Here is a 15,384-nt window from a genome sequence, read left to right on the forward strand (position 1 = left end):
ATTGCAGAAGACAGTTTCACATCACAGGTCATACACCATGGCAAAACAGATCACAGGAACAAGACACAAAGTAGGTTTCCTGCACCAGCAAGAGCTCTTTGAAACAAAGATTTCAATGCAAACTGAGGTTTCAAGAAGTGCTGTTCAAGCTCTTTTGAAGGAGCACAAATAAATGGGCCACAATGAGGACTGTAGCTGCAGTGGTTGGCCAAGTAAACAATGCAGATGAAAGTCACATCATGCTTACTTAGAACTGGAGGACAGTAGTCGGACTCACACTACCATGACTGACAACATTTTAGGGAATGCCTGGGTAAACTTGAGGTCTACGGACCTCAACTTGCATCAAAGTCTAACCAAAGTAGTACAGGTGCAACTTGAAGTCACACAGATACGAATGGTTATCATTGGGAATCATGCGGTACGATTTGTCATGAGACTCTGGATGTCCAAAGTTGCAGTGTGAAAGGGGCCCAAGTTACTCAACTATGCACTAAAACATAAGAACTGGGCTGCAGAAAAAGCACGTTGGAAGTGCTGCAACAGGGGTGCTTCAAACCCCTTAATGGAGGTTAAAAGTACCCCGCTAGCAGCCAAAAAGTGCAGCTTAAACAGATTCGCCCCTCCAGTGTGAAAGTAGCCTAAATGAAGGGAACTCTGGAGGGGAAAAAGCTACTTCATTACAGAAAGTATTTTTTAATGTCTTTAGGGCATGCCAGGATGAGTTTTGTCTTCCCTGTAGCATGGAAAAGAATATTTTCAAATTGCAGCTTTGCTCTCAGCAGAAATTGCACTGTGGAAAGGTTTTCAAATTCTAGATGTTGGTCTCACTATTTTACCCAAGAGAAAGAAAAATAAAACCATTTACAGTGTAGACTGTAGGTCAGTGATGGCGAACCTTGGCACCCCAGATGTTTTGGAACTACATTTCCCATGATGCTCAACTACACTGCAGTGTGCATGAGCATCATGGGAAATGTAGTTCCAAAACATCTGGGGTGCCAAGGTTCGCCATCACTGCTATAGGTAAACAGTATGCCGTCTTGGAGGAGAATATTAAATGGGAATTGTTAAGGTTAACAAAAACTAAAGTTTGTCAGACAAAATGTACCCTCTTACCTGTCAGTCAAGGCCCAAGAGGACAGAAACCATCTACTGCATCCTAACAATCATCCAGCTGAAGGAGGTACAAGAAAACTAAAGTGGAAGCTTACCTTACCTTGTTTAAGAATTGCATTAAGAATACAGTGTTACTTAAATTGTATTCCAGGAACTGCTGGTCTTCAGCCGAGAGAACTTGCAATAAATTTAAGACTTTACATAAACTCAGAAGTGTCAAGAAAAAAAATAAAAAAAAATAAAGATAATTACATACATACTCATTTTTAATGTGGATATGTTAGTGCATTTACTTTACACAATAAATAGCCCTTTTATACAGAATCACAATATGATTTTTTATATTTAATTATGCCTATATCCTGCCACTGTGGATATATTTGGGAAAGGGTGTTCCCTACAGCTCGGGAACAGGCCAATACATTCTGGTAAGCAGCCACCTTTTACATGACAGGCGCTGAACAAGGAGGATCTGGGGAAGTTGGCTCTCCCTTGCATGCAATTCATCAGTTTCCCTTTCTGTGGAATTTGGCTTTCAGGGGACACTTTAACTTTACTTTTTTTTTTTTTTTTCTGCCCCCTTTCTTTTTTTTTTTGGATTGATTTTGAACTGCTATCATGTTTATTTTTTACGGTGTCACAATGTTTTGTATTATAACTTGATATTATGTCAATTTTTTCACTTCTTTACAATAGCGCTGCTCTTCAGGTTATATAGCTTGAAAAACATTTCATATACATGTTGAGTTATTGAAAAAAAAAAAAAAAAAAAAAAAAAAAAAAAAAGTTTCCTAGGACTTCCCATCTCTAGTTGGGAGCGATTATAAAGTGTGAGCTGGAGTTTGGCTTCCATTTGTTAATGTAATTACATTTGCTAGTACATTTAACACTACTGTCAGGGCCTGGACTTGAACCCGGGACCTCTGGTAACTCTGCGATAAGTCATTGCCAGATATAGCAGAGATGCTGGACAGCGCCTTGTCTGATCCATTGAACAACCCTGCATTGTGCCATGGCTTCTGCTGAACCTTGAATGCTTTGCTGCTCCCCTGAATTTACTGATTTACACCATGTAGCTGCGCTTCCTGTTTGCCAGATTGTGCTCTCTTCAGCAAGTATTTTTCCATAGTCTTCTTGCTGCCAGTCATATTTTGCTACCACTCATTATGGAGCTTTGGCTTGTTCATCAACCATGCTTATGCCTGATCCCAAACTGCAACTACTTGTTTCTGACCATGCTTTTATTTGATCCTTACCTGCCTATTCACTACTGGACCCTGGCCTGGTGGGGCAAGCTGGAGGGCTGTGACCTGGTACCAATGCACAGCAAAATCTATCGCCACCATCAGGAGCCCTGGTGAACACTGGTTAGTACTTAGACGCCGCACCTCAGGAGAGCCCGCGTCATCCGCCAGGGTGACTGCCTGTGTACCCATCCTGCTGGTTGGTGGTAATCTCGCTACTGCTATAATCAACTGGTCTTCGAGCTGGACCCCTGATCATAACTACTCTCCCCCCACCCCAGACTGACAATTCTACTGTCCTTCCTGTGCCCATTTATCCAGAGTTGTGTCTTACTGGCCAGATCACCAGGTGAAAAAACAGAGGGCAGGAAACAAAAACAAAAAAAAAGAAGAAGGGGAAGAAGAGCAATAAACAACCAGCAACAGATGCTTAGGAAGAAGTGTTATTCTTATTAGATTTGCATGGGCAAGACGAAGGATACAATGGAGGCCTATACAAGTTAGCCCACTAGGTTTCACTTTCTGCCCTGTGTTTAAAAAAAATAAAAAATTAAGCGGGCAGTAGAAACTATTCTTTTTTTGCATAAATCAATTTCAGTATTTCATTAGACAAACTTTGTCATCTTTTTCAAACAGGAACTGCTGTGCAAACTATTAGCAGGATACACTTCTGAAATTCTACTTTAAGCATCTTTATTTTTATGCCACCTGAGTAGTTTCACATTTATATATTTAAAAAAAAAAAAAAAAAAAAAAAAGAAGAAGAAAAGAAGAAGAGGAAATAAAACCCGCATATACAAATCTCAAACAATCATAACTGCAGATGGCAGCTCATTTAGTAAATAAATTTCTTTTTTCTGTTCAGCCCCCATGAAAGGCAGGGCACAATATTTCCAGCTTACAAATGGGTCTGTAGAGAAAGTATCCTCAGTCTCTGGTAGATTAGGATACTTTAGTGCTAAAGACACTGCTATTAGGAAACTGTTCACAAAATATAGCCAAGGAATGTTCATGTCCATGTACGCTGGGATGTGCGCACACAATATAAATATGATTATCTGTAAAACAACAAAGGGACTCCACGTGCCCAAAAATGAGAATAAGAGAGAAGCCAGGAAAGGTTTTCGTCCTTGAATGGGCCACTGGTCTCCAGAGGGAAAAGAAAACAATACTACGGTGTTATTGGCATAATAAATAACCTTCCGTGATTTTATGAAGGACACAATTTCACAGCAGCACTCAGCGAACACCAGGAAAACTGTGAGAACCAGGGCAACTGACAAGTAGAAACTTTGTCTGCTGATATAGAATGTGCACAGGTATGTTGTCTCATAGCTGTCCACTGATGGAGTGTCAATGGGAGAGCGAAGAACATAGGCAAAGGCTGTAATCCATAACAGCAGAACATAAATACAATATAGTAGTCCAGGGCAGATCCGTGATATCTTTATAGACTTCACAATAGTCAGGTAGTAATCCAGTCCAGATACCAAGAAAACTGGAAAGTGCAATATACCATATGTGCGAGAGATAATCTGCGTAAACAGACAAATGTGGTAGTTGGTGATTCGAAATCCTAAAATTGAGAAGTCCTGGAAGTAGTGGATGAAAGCAATAACAAATAAGAGACCAAAGTCCACAGCAGCGAGAGAAATGCAGAAATAGCCCAAGAAGCTGGTGCTAACATTCCGGTGTCTTGCCCCAAAAACCAAGAGGTTCATAATTGTTTTGCCTGCTATGATCAAGATGAGTATACAGCTGGGCTCCAGCTGCCATGGCTCCGTTGAAAGCACTTCATGCCCATTCATTAGATCCAGACCTGATGTGTTGTCTGCAATCGATATGCTTTTGAAAAGTACCTGGTCATGCATGGCGAGACAGAAGAACGTGCTGCTTTCTTCGCAAGTTTCTTCTTTCTGGAAAAATAGAACAGGTTATAGGTACATGTAGAAAAGGCTTTGCTATAATGAACATATCCATGGTTCTAGTGATGGAATTCCATTATCCATGACCGTCAGACCACCAGCTACTTTTCCCTCATTCTAAACTACTGATCTTCCCAGACTATTCTACCAATGTCTCTGTAGCAAGAAAGTCATTTTTTGGGATAGAGCAGAAGTGATTAGAACCCCAGTAAGATGTCCTTTCTCCTGGAGTGATTTACCATCCTGGTAATCATTAAGACAGGAAGCACAGGCAAAGAAAAAAAAAATTATAATACTTGAACAGGTAAGAGGAAATAGGATTTTTGACTTACCGTAAAATTCGTTTCTCTGAGTTCATTGACAGACACAGCCTTCTTTATTCAGAACCATAGGGTTAGATCGCCCCTTACAGGATTAAGACAATAGGCAGAATAAAAGACGTGGCTATGCCCATGGGCAGTCCTGGGTGATATACACCCCTTCTCTGCTTTATAGGCCTTCAGTTATGTAGCAAGCAGTATCAGAAGTATTAAAACTCCATAGGAGGGATGGATGCTGTGTCTGGCAATTAACTCAGAGAAACAGATTTTATGGCAAATCAAAAACCCTTTTTTCTCATTCGTTCATTAACAGACATAGCCTTCTTTATTCAGAACCATAGGGACGTCCCAAAGCAGTGCCAAATATGAGCAGCCAACAAAAACCCGGAGCTCAGCGAGAACAACCTGGAGCCCACCAGACCAGCAATAAAAAAAAACAAAAAAAACAAACAAACAAACACTCACTTTGTAAACTTAAGTTACTGACACCTGACGGAAGGCCCAGGAGGCACTCAGTGCCCAAGTTGGTGTGCGCCTTCACCGGGTAGGGAGGAACCCGACCCTTAGTAGAAGAACAGGCCTCAGTCACCGTCTGCCTGATCCATTTACGGCTGGTCACCGAGGAAGCAGATAGCCCCTCCTTTGGTCCATCCGTGATCACGAACAGGGAGTCTGACTTTTGAAAAGACTCAGTTGTGCAAGGCAAATTCCCTCAGATGTTGCGGCCTGGGACACAGAAGGCAACACAATGTCTTCATTTAAAATGTAAATCAGACACAACCTTTGGAAGAAAAGGACAAGGACAAAGCACCACCTTGTCGCTATGAATCACCTAGTGGACATGCAACAGGATAGCACCGCCAACCATGAGACCCTGTGAGCAGAAGTAATAGCCACCTTCTGTGGGAAATTTCTCAAATATTTTCAAACAAAGGCTTCTGTAGAACCAAAAGTACAAGATTCAAGTCCCACAGTCGTGAGGAAGATTGCACCGGTGGAACCACATGTCGTACTCCCTGAATGAAGGTACACCCCCCAAGGAATGCAAAGCCATGGAGCGTTGAAAGAAAAAAAGCCAAGGCTGACACCTGGCCCTTGACAGGCCAAAATTATTTTCAACACTAGTCTGAAGAAAAATCAAAACCAGAGCCATTGAAAAAGGAACATGGGTGAAACCCCACTTACACCAAGAAATGTATGCTTTCCACGTCTGATAATATAGCTTCCTGGAAGTAAACTTTCTAGCTTTGAGCAGTATCGGAATCATCGACACAGATAAGCCCCTATCCTTCAACACCTGGCTTTCAATAGCCAGGCCCTTAAAGCCAGCAACGGTAAAGCAGGGTGGAAGATTGGCCCTTGGGATAGCAGATCCTCCCCAAGAGGCAGCCACCAGGGGGCATCTGCGACCAGACACACCAGGTCAGCGTACCAGGGCCGATGAGGTCAGTCGTCCATCCTGTGCAACAGAAGCTTGAGAGGAGAAAAAAGGCATAGATCAGATGATACTGGCTCCACAGAGCAATCAGAGCATCTGAGGCGTCTGCCAGAGGGTCCCGAGACCTGGCCACAAGGTAATCTGCCTGCCAGTTGTCCAGTCCCATAATGTGAACAGCAGAGATGGCCAGGACAAAAACGCTCTGCCCACCATAGAATGCCAGCTACTTCCAGGGTGGCTAACAAACTCCTTGTTCCTCCCTGGTGGAGGACAGGACAATGCCATGGCAGGGGCCTGACTGGATCCGTATCGGAGCCCCTGAAGTCAATGCGTCCAATGATCCAGACAGAGTCTGATCACCCGGAGTGCAAAGTTGTTGACATGCAGCCTGGATTCCTCTAGCATCCAGTGACCCTGAGCCGAGATCAAGCCCAGGACTCCTCCCCACCCGGACAGACTGGCATCACTGGGGACCACTGTCCAATACAGCGGGAGAAAATATTTTCCCTGCCAGGGAACGAAGCCACCAGGTCAGGGACCCTTTGGTTCCTTGACTTCGCCAAATCTGACTGGAGACTCAGAACATTTGTCCCATTTTAACAAGATCTCCCTTTGCAGGGGTCTCGTATGGAACCGAGCAAACAGGATCGCCTCGAACTTAGACACCATCAGGCCCAGTACCCACATGCAAGTCCGCAGGGAGACCCAGCTGCTAGACAGCAGAAAGGAGGCTGTCGCCTGTAATTTCTGGAGTTTTTCCTGCAGAAGAACCACTCTGGCCCGATTGGAATCCAGAGTCAGACCCAGATAAACCAATTTCCGAACTGAAATCGACAGACTTTTGGTAATTTATCAGCCAGCCAAAAACTGCCAGAGTCTGAACAGTGATCACGTCACTCTTCAGGGCCGCTGGGGAATCTGCTCTCAGCAGAAGGTCATCCAGGTAGCCCAGAACAGCAATCCCCCACTGGTGCAGCAGTGCCAGAACTGGGTCCAACACTTTGAAGACCCAAGGAGGCGGGGCGAGACCAAAAGGGCAACGCTGCAAACTGATAATGCTCCCCTCTCCCACAGCAAAACGTGTGCACAAAAACGTAATGTGCAGGTAGGCATCCTTGATGTCGACGAATGCAAGAAAGTCTGGATGAAGAGATGCCACCACAGAGTGAATGAACTCCATGTTGACCTTCCACACCCACCCCCAATCGGACGTACCATACCCGTTTTTTTGGGGGGATTGTAAATAGGTTTGAATAACAGCCCTGGAAAGGTTCTGACACCAGAACCAGGACAATCACCCCTTTGAGCAACAGACCTTGCACCACTCCCCGGAGGGCTAACAAGCGGTCCATAGACAGATGCAGATGGGATAGAAAAATTAAATAAAAATCAACCTGCTTGGGGGATAAGTCTGGAACTCGATGTTGTAACCAGACAAAATCACTGTGGATCCACTTGTCATTTATCAGACAAGACCACGGCCCTGGAAACCAGCGAAGACCCCCCCCCCCCCCCAAACAAACGATCACCTTGAAAAGGCAGATCAGCTAGGGCCTTTTTTTAGAGGCCTGGTCTGCAGTCCAACACTTCAGCCACAATACCAGTTGAAGCACTACTGCTGAAACAGATTGCTTATAAAAGCAAGGGATCTGCATCCAAAGAGGCATCACAGACAAACTGCAGCCCCTAGACTAGTTGGTCTGCCAAGTCTGTGAAGGCAGGAGGAAACTAGTCACCTTCCAGGTCACGGCGCAACAGCTTCACCCATTCTGTCAGCGTTTGCAACACCAGAGAAAATAGCCAAAACCCACTGAAGCGCCGAACCCGCAATAGAGAACATGCGGCTTAGAGACTCTTGTTAGCCGGGTCTTTAAAGGCTAGAGAGTCTTCAACCGGAATCATAGTTTTGTTCAACCGAGAAACTGGGAGATCCACCACAGGTGGGAGTTGTCCATTTCTGCACAGTGAAACACTTTGGAATCACAAAAGGGCGTTTTAGAAGCGCCCATTCTTTATAGGCAAACTTGTCAAGAAAGGAGGGATAAGGGACCACTTTTGCTGCGCGTGGCGGCTTGTGAGCGCCAAAGAGGACCGGCATCTCCACAGCAGCCGTGGCTGCAACCTCCATTTTTAAAATGTTTCCTGCACAGCCGCAATCAGTGCATCCACCAGCGCTTTCTCGTGTGCAGTCACTGGGGCCGAGGAATCATACTCACTTTCCGAAAAATCTAGGAGCATGGCCGCAGACCCCACAGGGTGGGCCCCGCCCACGGCAGCTGAATCGGCTTCTTGCTAGTCCGCTGCCCAAGAGCCACCTCCACTCGGGACACAAAGGACCCCAGGGTCGCTGTCAGTGCATCAGCATATGAGCAGGACCCAAAAGGGACCTGCAGCCTCCGACAGGGTGCGGGGAAAGAGCCCCACACCAAGAGTGACCACTACGATGGGACACCCCCCCCCCCCCCCACACACACTAGTAACGGACCACAAGGACACTCCAGAGACTGCAGCAGAGAGAGGAGGGAGCCCCCCAGACTCACCACCCCACCAGCGTAGCGCTTGCTGCCTCAGATGTAGACGTGCACACCTGTGGTGTCCAAGGGGGAAGAGAACACAGGAATCAGCGTTAAGAGGAGCTTCCGCCTGCCAAAAATGCCATCATGAGCAGCTACACAGTAACGGCCGCCGTTGCCCGAGCCAAAATCCACCACATCATGACCACCGAGCTACACAAAAGTGGCCGCATGGCCATAGGAGGTCATCAGGCACTGGGGAAAAGGACACTGGCTGCGGCAAAATGTCCGCCGGCCATGCTACCCGAGACAACCACAGATGCAGGAGAACCCTGTAGCGCATAAGAGAGAGCAAATATCCAGGCATCAGACCCAGTGCCGCCCCCCCCCCCCCATTAAGCACAGCACCTAGGCAGTGTGTGCCCCCCCAGCACTCAACCCCACCCCCCAGGACTCAACCACAGGCACACTACCCCATATTGGGTGGTGGATACCAATGGACCTCCAGGGCCAGGAAAAGAGTGCAGGGACAGAGGGGGGATCAGCAGGACCGACCGACCCGGGGAGGGGTCCACGTCCACCACAAAAACCCCCTAAGGGGAGAGGGGGGCATTTACTCACCAAACCAGGACCAAGCGGGCACCGCTCCAGACAGAACCTCCTCACCACCGAAGTGGGGGGCTAATCGAGCAGAGACCCAGTCGTACGTGACTTCGCAAGACTTAACTCACAGGGCCAGCCCCCATCCAGTGGGGCTATGTCGTGGCCAACCTAGCACGTAGCTGCAGTCTGCATGCGCTGGCTGGCCAGACTGACCACTAGATCGAATGTGCAGCCCGTAGCCCAGCCCATCAGTTGATTGTAGATCTTGCAGGGGAAAAAAAATTAATAAAAAAATAAATTGCCAGGACAAGAGATCTCAGCAGGGAACCTGATCCTCACTCCTGACCAGGCAGAAGAAAAAAAAAAATCCTGAAGGCCTATAGCAGAGAGGGGGGTGTATATCACATAGGACTGCCCATGGGCATAGCCAAGTCTTTTTTCTGCCTAGTGTCCTACTCCTGTAGGGGGCGATATAGCCCTATGGTTCTGAATAAAGAAGGCTGTGTGTCAATGAACGAAGGAGAAAACACTAATTTTGGTGACAACCGTCAGATTTCCTCTTCCTTTCCTATTAAGTTTGTAGGACAGGAAGTGAAGAACCAATGGGACACAGATGACAAAGAAAACAGGACAGGAGGTTGTAACCTTCCCTGTTCTATCCCAAACAAAAAACTAAAACCACAAAATCATAAAAATCAATTTGAGAGGCAAGCCTGCATGGGTTACAGATTCTCTTAACATTTTTACTGCTGGGTCCATATATCGTATTGGCTTGGGGTTTCACACACACACAAACTACACAGCCACTCCACCAGAAGTGTGTCTAAATCTGCTTCCATCTGACAGCTGGCTTATCAATCTGGTGGCTGGTCACATTGCTGCCAAACACCACCACCCCCCCGTAAAGACAGTGGGTTGCATGCGCCTTTTAGCGTGCCCAGGACTGGCATGGCGGGTGCCACTGGATAGGGGAGGGAGCCGAGTGCTCACTCTCCTTCTTATGGACCTGGAAGAAACTTGTAAAGTGTCACTTCAGGGTCCCCATGTCACTTTCCCTGACCTGTATGACCGGGGAAGAATGTTATGCAGTGCAATCTGCACTATGGGATATTGGTTTACCAGGATGTCACTTTCACAAAAGCCGGTTGTTGGGCCAGCTTCTTTTTGACAAACATCTGTACACAATGACCAAATACAGCAGTTACTGGCCTGTGTGTACACAGAATTATAATTTCATTAACATGAAAAAAAATTATATCTGAAACTAGGTTCACTTTAAAAGTGGTTGTAACCCCAAAAAAATAAAGATGCTCCTGTTCCTTTAAAGCATCAGTAGCATATCGCTGTTGCAGAGCAATTTGTCCCTTTCTTTGATCTAAAAAACCTGGTTGATCCTGCCTGTTCCTATGTCCCTCTGGGTGTGAGGCCCCGGACTTGAAAAGTGGGGTTGATAAGGATTTGGACTCGGAGCAGGGTACAGATGAGGCTCTTAACTTTGGACGGGCTGTAGTGGGACTACGAGAGGGGGACCGTGGCGGAGGCCCTCTGGGACTACGAGAGGGGGACCGTGGCGGAGGCCCTCTGGGACTACGAGAGGGGGACCGTGGCGGAGGCCCTCTGGGACTACGAGAGGGGGACCGTGGCGGAGGCCCTCTGGGACTACGAGAGGGGGACCGTGGCGGAGGCCCTCTGGGACTACGAGAGGGGGACCGTGGCGGAGGCCCTCTGGGACTACGAGAGGGGGACCGTGGCGGAGGCCCTCTGGAGTATGAGGGTGCCTGAAGGACCTTCCAGCTTCAGGGAGAAAGAGCCTGAATCTATAGCCTGGGCTGAGGAAGAGCCTTCCTGGGCCCTGGAGGCCAAGTTCACAGCATAAAAAACAAAACAAAAAAAAAACGGGGACATTTATCAACTGTAACAAGTAATGACAAACAGGAGCAGAGAGACAGGTTGTGTGAGATTTATTAAAAGGAGAAGTACAGCCAAAGCCTGTTTGTTTGTACTTCTCCAGTTGATCACAGCACTTCAGGTGGTTTTGCACTCGGGCAAAGCAGAGAGCCAGAGACTGACAGCCACCAGCTCTCTGCTCAGGGAGCATTGAGAGTTGAGCGATCGGCTGTTTGATTACTCAGTTCTCAGCCTTAGAGGCAGTGGTGGACAGATGAGGCACCCATCTAGGCAAGTATGGTTCATAAATAAAATTCCTATACTTCTTTTAATTACACGACACATTAATTACGACATCGCCTCTTTCCTGCTGTTCAGTCCACATGACGGCAATTAGGCCTCATTCACATAGCATATGAGTCCATGCCCCGTGTGATGGCCGTTTACCGTGTCGGGATGCATGGTGTCCTGTGCATCCCAGTGCAGGCAGCCCAGTCAAAGTCAATTGGGACGCAGCAGCTGCATGGATATAGTTGAATGTTAAAATTTGACATGCAGACTGGAAGGAATGCATGTATCCAAAACAGTGTCTGCATTCAAAACTGTGCACCCACTTCTACACATGAAGCTCTCTGGTGGATGCAGATGCAGCAAAAAGTGGCTGAGCATAGAGGACCTGTCTCAGCGCCTGTCTGAATGAGCCCTTAGGGCAGTGATGGCGAACCTTGGCACCCCAGATGTTTTGGAACTACATTTCCCATGATGCTCATGCCTCTCTGCAGTGTTGTGGAGCATCATGGGAAATGTAGCTCCAAAACATCTGGAGTGCCAAGGTTCGCCATCACTGCCTTAGGGGAATTTAACAAAACTAGAGCAGACAGAATTTGGAAAAGCTGTGCATGGCAACCAATCAGCTCATAGCTTTTATTTTTAAAGCTCAACAATCTGAAGATAGAAACTCCCCTCAGTGTGCGTTTTATATTTCTTATTACCGACCACTGCATCCTAAGTACAGCACATGCTTTGTTAAAAGTGGTTGTAAAGGCACAAGCCTTTTAATCTTCATGCATTCTAGGCATGAAGGTAAAAAAACCTTGTGTGCAGCAGCCTCCCCCCCCCCCAGACCTACCGAATTCTTCCAAGCCCCCTCTCGATCCAGCAATGTCCACAAGAGCCTTTGCTGTCTGGGGACTCGCAGTCATGACTGGCTTTTGGCAGCAGCAAGAGCCACTGTCTCACACAGCCAATGAGCCTATCAGAAGAGGGAAGGTGTGGAGTCGAACCATGGCTACGTGTGAATGGACACAAAGCCTCAGCTCAGAAGCATGCCTGCTTGCTGTGGGGACACCCAGAAAGAGGGAGGGGCCAGGAGTGCCGGCGAGGGACCCAAGCTGCTCTGTGCAAACCCATTGCACACAGCAGGTAAGTACAACATGTCTATTAGTGCAGAGACATGTCCAGCCCTGGGTGCCAGGTGCGCTAGCTACACCGCTGAAGATACCATGGTCAGTTTACATGCCACCATCTCCCCTCCCCAGCCTCCTTTCCTGCCATTTTCTGGTCTGTATGCGACAGTCAGTCAATCTCCTCCCCACCCCGTCTCTATGCCAATGTAATACATAACACAATCACTTGTATCCTGTTTTAGCAAGATATTCAGTACAATGTCATTTTTTTTTTATTGTAATCCTAAATACATATTTGCACAGCTCCTCTGTGCAGTTACATGACCTCCCTCTGCTGACTGGCATCAGGGGAAATCTCAGCCCCCACCCCCTGCTCTTCTTAGATCAAGGAAATGGAGCAGATGGAGATAATGTGACTGTACAGAAGAGCTGTGCAAAAAAGTATTTAGGATTCGAATAAAAAAAAAAAAAAAAAAACAAACAAAAACACACAAACACACACACAAACACACACACAAACACACACACACACAAACACACACACACACAAACACACACAAACACACACACTGTACTTTATGTCTTGCCAAGCCCCCAATCACACCGATGCATCGTGTCATGCGAGCTGACAAGTCCAAATCACATGACAAGTCACATCCCATTGTTGGCAATTGAACTGTTCAAATCAGTGCAATGCCAACTTTTGCAGTGCCGCACCGATTTGAAAACATTTCCTGCAATATTTTTTTCAGATTCCAGGTACGACTTCCATAGACATCAGCCAAGTGACCGCTTGCCATGTCAAGTGAAATCGCACAATTTCGAAGTCGGATTCGGTGTGAACGGGGGCTTAAACAGGAGAGGATACAAACAGGGCTTTTTTTTCCTTGGTGGAACACAGTTCAGTCACCTCTGCCAGAGCACTCCCTCCTCCTAACCTTTATAGCCTGCTGCCCACAGAAGGATCAAACACAGGGGTACCTCCACCAGAGCACTCCCCCATATCCTGTGTGTAATTCCCCTAGTATGTAACCTGCTGTGCGCTGTCTACAATAAACACTGCCCTCAGCCCTGCAGCTTATGAGTGGAAGGTGGAGTGATCTGTACTCTGCCCTGCCTCTGAGTGCAGGCTGACCGGAAGCTTGTTTGGCTCCGTGTGTCACAGAGCGCAGACGATCGTGAAAATTGGTAGGTAGCTAGGCTGTCCTCACTAGCCTCATGTTCACTAGTCTGTGCTAGAGACAAGTTTTCTGGTGTTAACAAAATGCTGATGAATGGGACTGGGCTGTCTCGAATGTGCTGTGGACTGGACGGTCTCAAAATGTTTGCACATTTTACTGCATTGCTTTTTATTATTTCCATACAAATTACACTTGGTTCCCTGTTCTCTAAAGGGGCAGTTCTAGGGGGCAGGTAGGGGTGAGTTCAAAAGCCCTGGATATAAGTAATTGTGTATGACTTTACAACCTCCAACTCCATAAAACATGATAGATAATCTCTCACAAAGATAAAAGTAAGTATCACTAGTAGACCAAGAATTCTACAGCTGACTGACCTCTCATTTCTTATATCAGAAGTTGGACTGAAAGGAGTCAGGTCACTTCATACAGCAACTACCAGAAAAACCTGATTCTGAGAAGTTCATTATAGTAATCAGTCATTTTGGGCTTACTGAAATAACAGGTGTCCAAACAGCAAGAGTATATTGTAGAAACAAAAGTGGCCCACAAGGTTTGCTCCAGTAAGATCACCAAAAGATGAGTGTAAACGGTTGCGCGGTGTATATTTGAAACAACGAATAAAGCTTTCCTATTCCCCTCCTGAAGAGGCCTGGGATGTATGACATTTGCCTAGGTCTGGAAACCAAGAAGTAACTGAAGAAATGCAAAAAAGAAAAAAAGTATAAAAAAAAAAAAAGAAAAAAAAAAAAGGAAGAAGAAGTTAAATAGTCAGCGTTGATGTTGTACTGCAGATATTCAGTCTTTACAGGCACAGCGACGCACCTGTACGTTGCTGGCTTCTTTCCGGTACAGGGCTCGCATCCTCCCTGCTGTTTCTGATTGCGATTAGACAAAGTGACATTTTATCAGCAGGTCCCAGCCAATAATTTGTGGCCTGGACCTGCTGATCGCCTGTGTCCAATCACAGCCCAGAGCCCTGTGTTGACAATCCAAGGCTCTGTACAGAGGCAAAGCAGCAAGAAGAAACAAAGATTAGTAAAAAGAAGCACACATTACACAAACACAGTACATTTTGGACTAAATTAAGAAATTTGACTTCAATTTTTAGTGTATATGTTTTATAGCAGAAAGTAAAGTTTGTTTTTTCAAAATGGTTGGTATTTCCCCCCCCCCCCCCCCCCATTTATACAGTTAAAAAAAAAAAAACAGTGAAGGAAAGAAGGCTGATGCACCTGGGTCACCATCCTGGTAATGCATCCTGGGCCTCTGACCAGTGCAGAGATGCCAACATAGTGCAGGATTATCTTCCTGTGAGTTTTGAGATGCTTCACACTCTCCAGGATGGCACCGCAGGCAGAAGACAAGGGAAAAAAACAATATATTTAACTTTTCCTACACAGGGTTTATTCTTCAGTTAACCCTTCCTGCTCACTCATTGCAGCCTTTTAACTGTGTCAAAAGGCTAGGGATGGCAAGGAAGGGGAGCAGAATTGACTTTTCTGATTAAGTGATCACTAATTGGCAGACACAGTGGTCACTGAATTTTGATCATAACTAGAGACTAGTGGGGGCACAGACAATGAAACCCGACAATGGTTCTAACCCCTCACCACTCAGAGAACCTTGCTATACTAGTTTAGTGTAAAGCCCACTTTAAGAATTTAAGAGAAAAGCTTAGTTAGCTTTATGGAATCTATTGCATTTCCCCACCAGGCCAGACCTATATCCATTTTAGAAGCATTTGCCTA

The 15,384-nt window shown here is 46.3% G+C and overlaps 1 protein-coding gene across 4 annotated transcripts in view; it reads right to left on the reverse strand.

Moving 5' to 3' along the window:
* Positions 1-15,384, reverse strand: part of GPR160 (G protein-coupled receptor 160) — a 106,069-nt gene that overhangs the window by 53,479 nt on the left and 37,206 nt on the right. For 2 of the 4 annotated variants that reach the window (XM_077488004.1, XM_077488005.1), the window contains one exon: positions 1,368-4,279. The exons of 1 other annotated variant lie outside the window; for it this stretch is intronic. In XM_077488004.1, the coding sequence (XP_077344130.1) occupies positions 3,167-4,234 (1,068 nt within the window). In that variant the 5' untranslated portion in view covers positions 4,235-4,279 and the 3' untranslated portion in view covers positions 1,368-3,166. Of the gene's footprint in view, positions 1-1,367; positions 4,280-14,458; positions 14,634-15,384 lie in introns of those variants that run through there. One more of the 4 variants, XM_077488003.1, reaches the window with a different exon arrangement.

Source organism: Lithobates pipiens, unplaced genomic scaffold (assembly GCF_037356315.1).
Source record: "Lithobates pipiens isolate NorthernLeopardFrog02 unplaced genomic scaffold, aLitPip1_a1.2 Scaffold_18, whole genome shotgun sequence".
Classification (NCBI taxonomy): domain Eukaryota; kingdom Metazoa; phylum Chordata; class Amphibia; order Anura; family Ranidae; genus Lithobates; species Lithobates pipiens.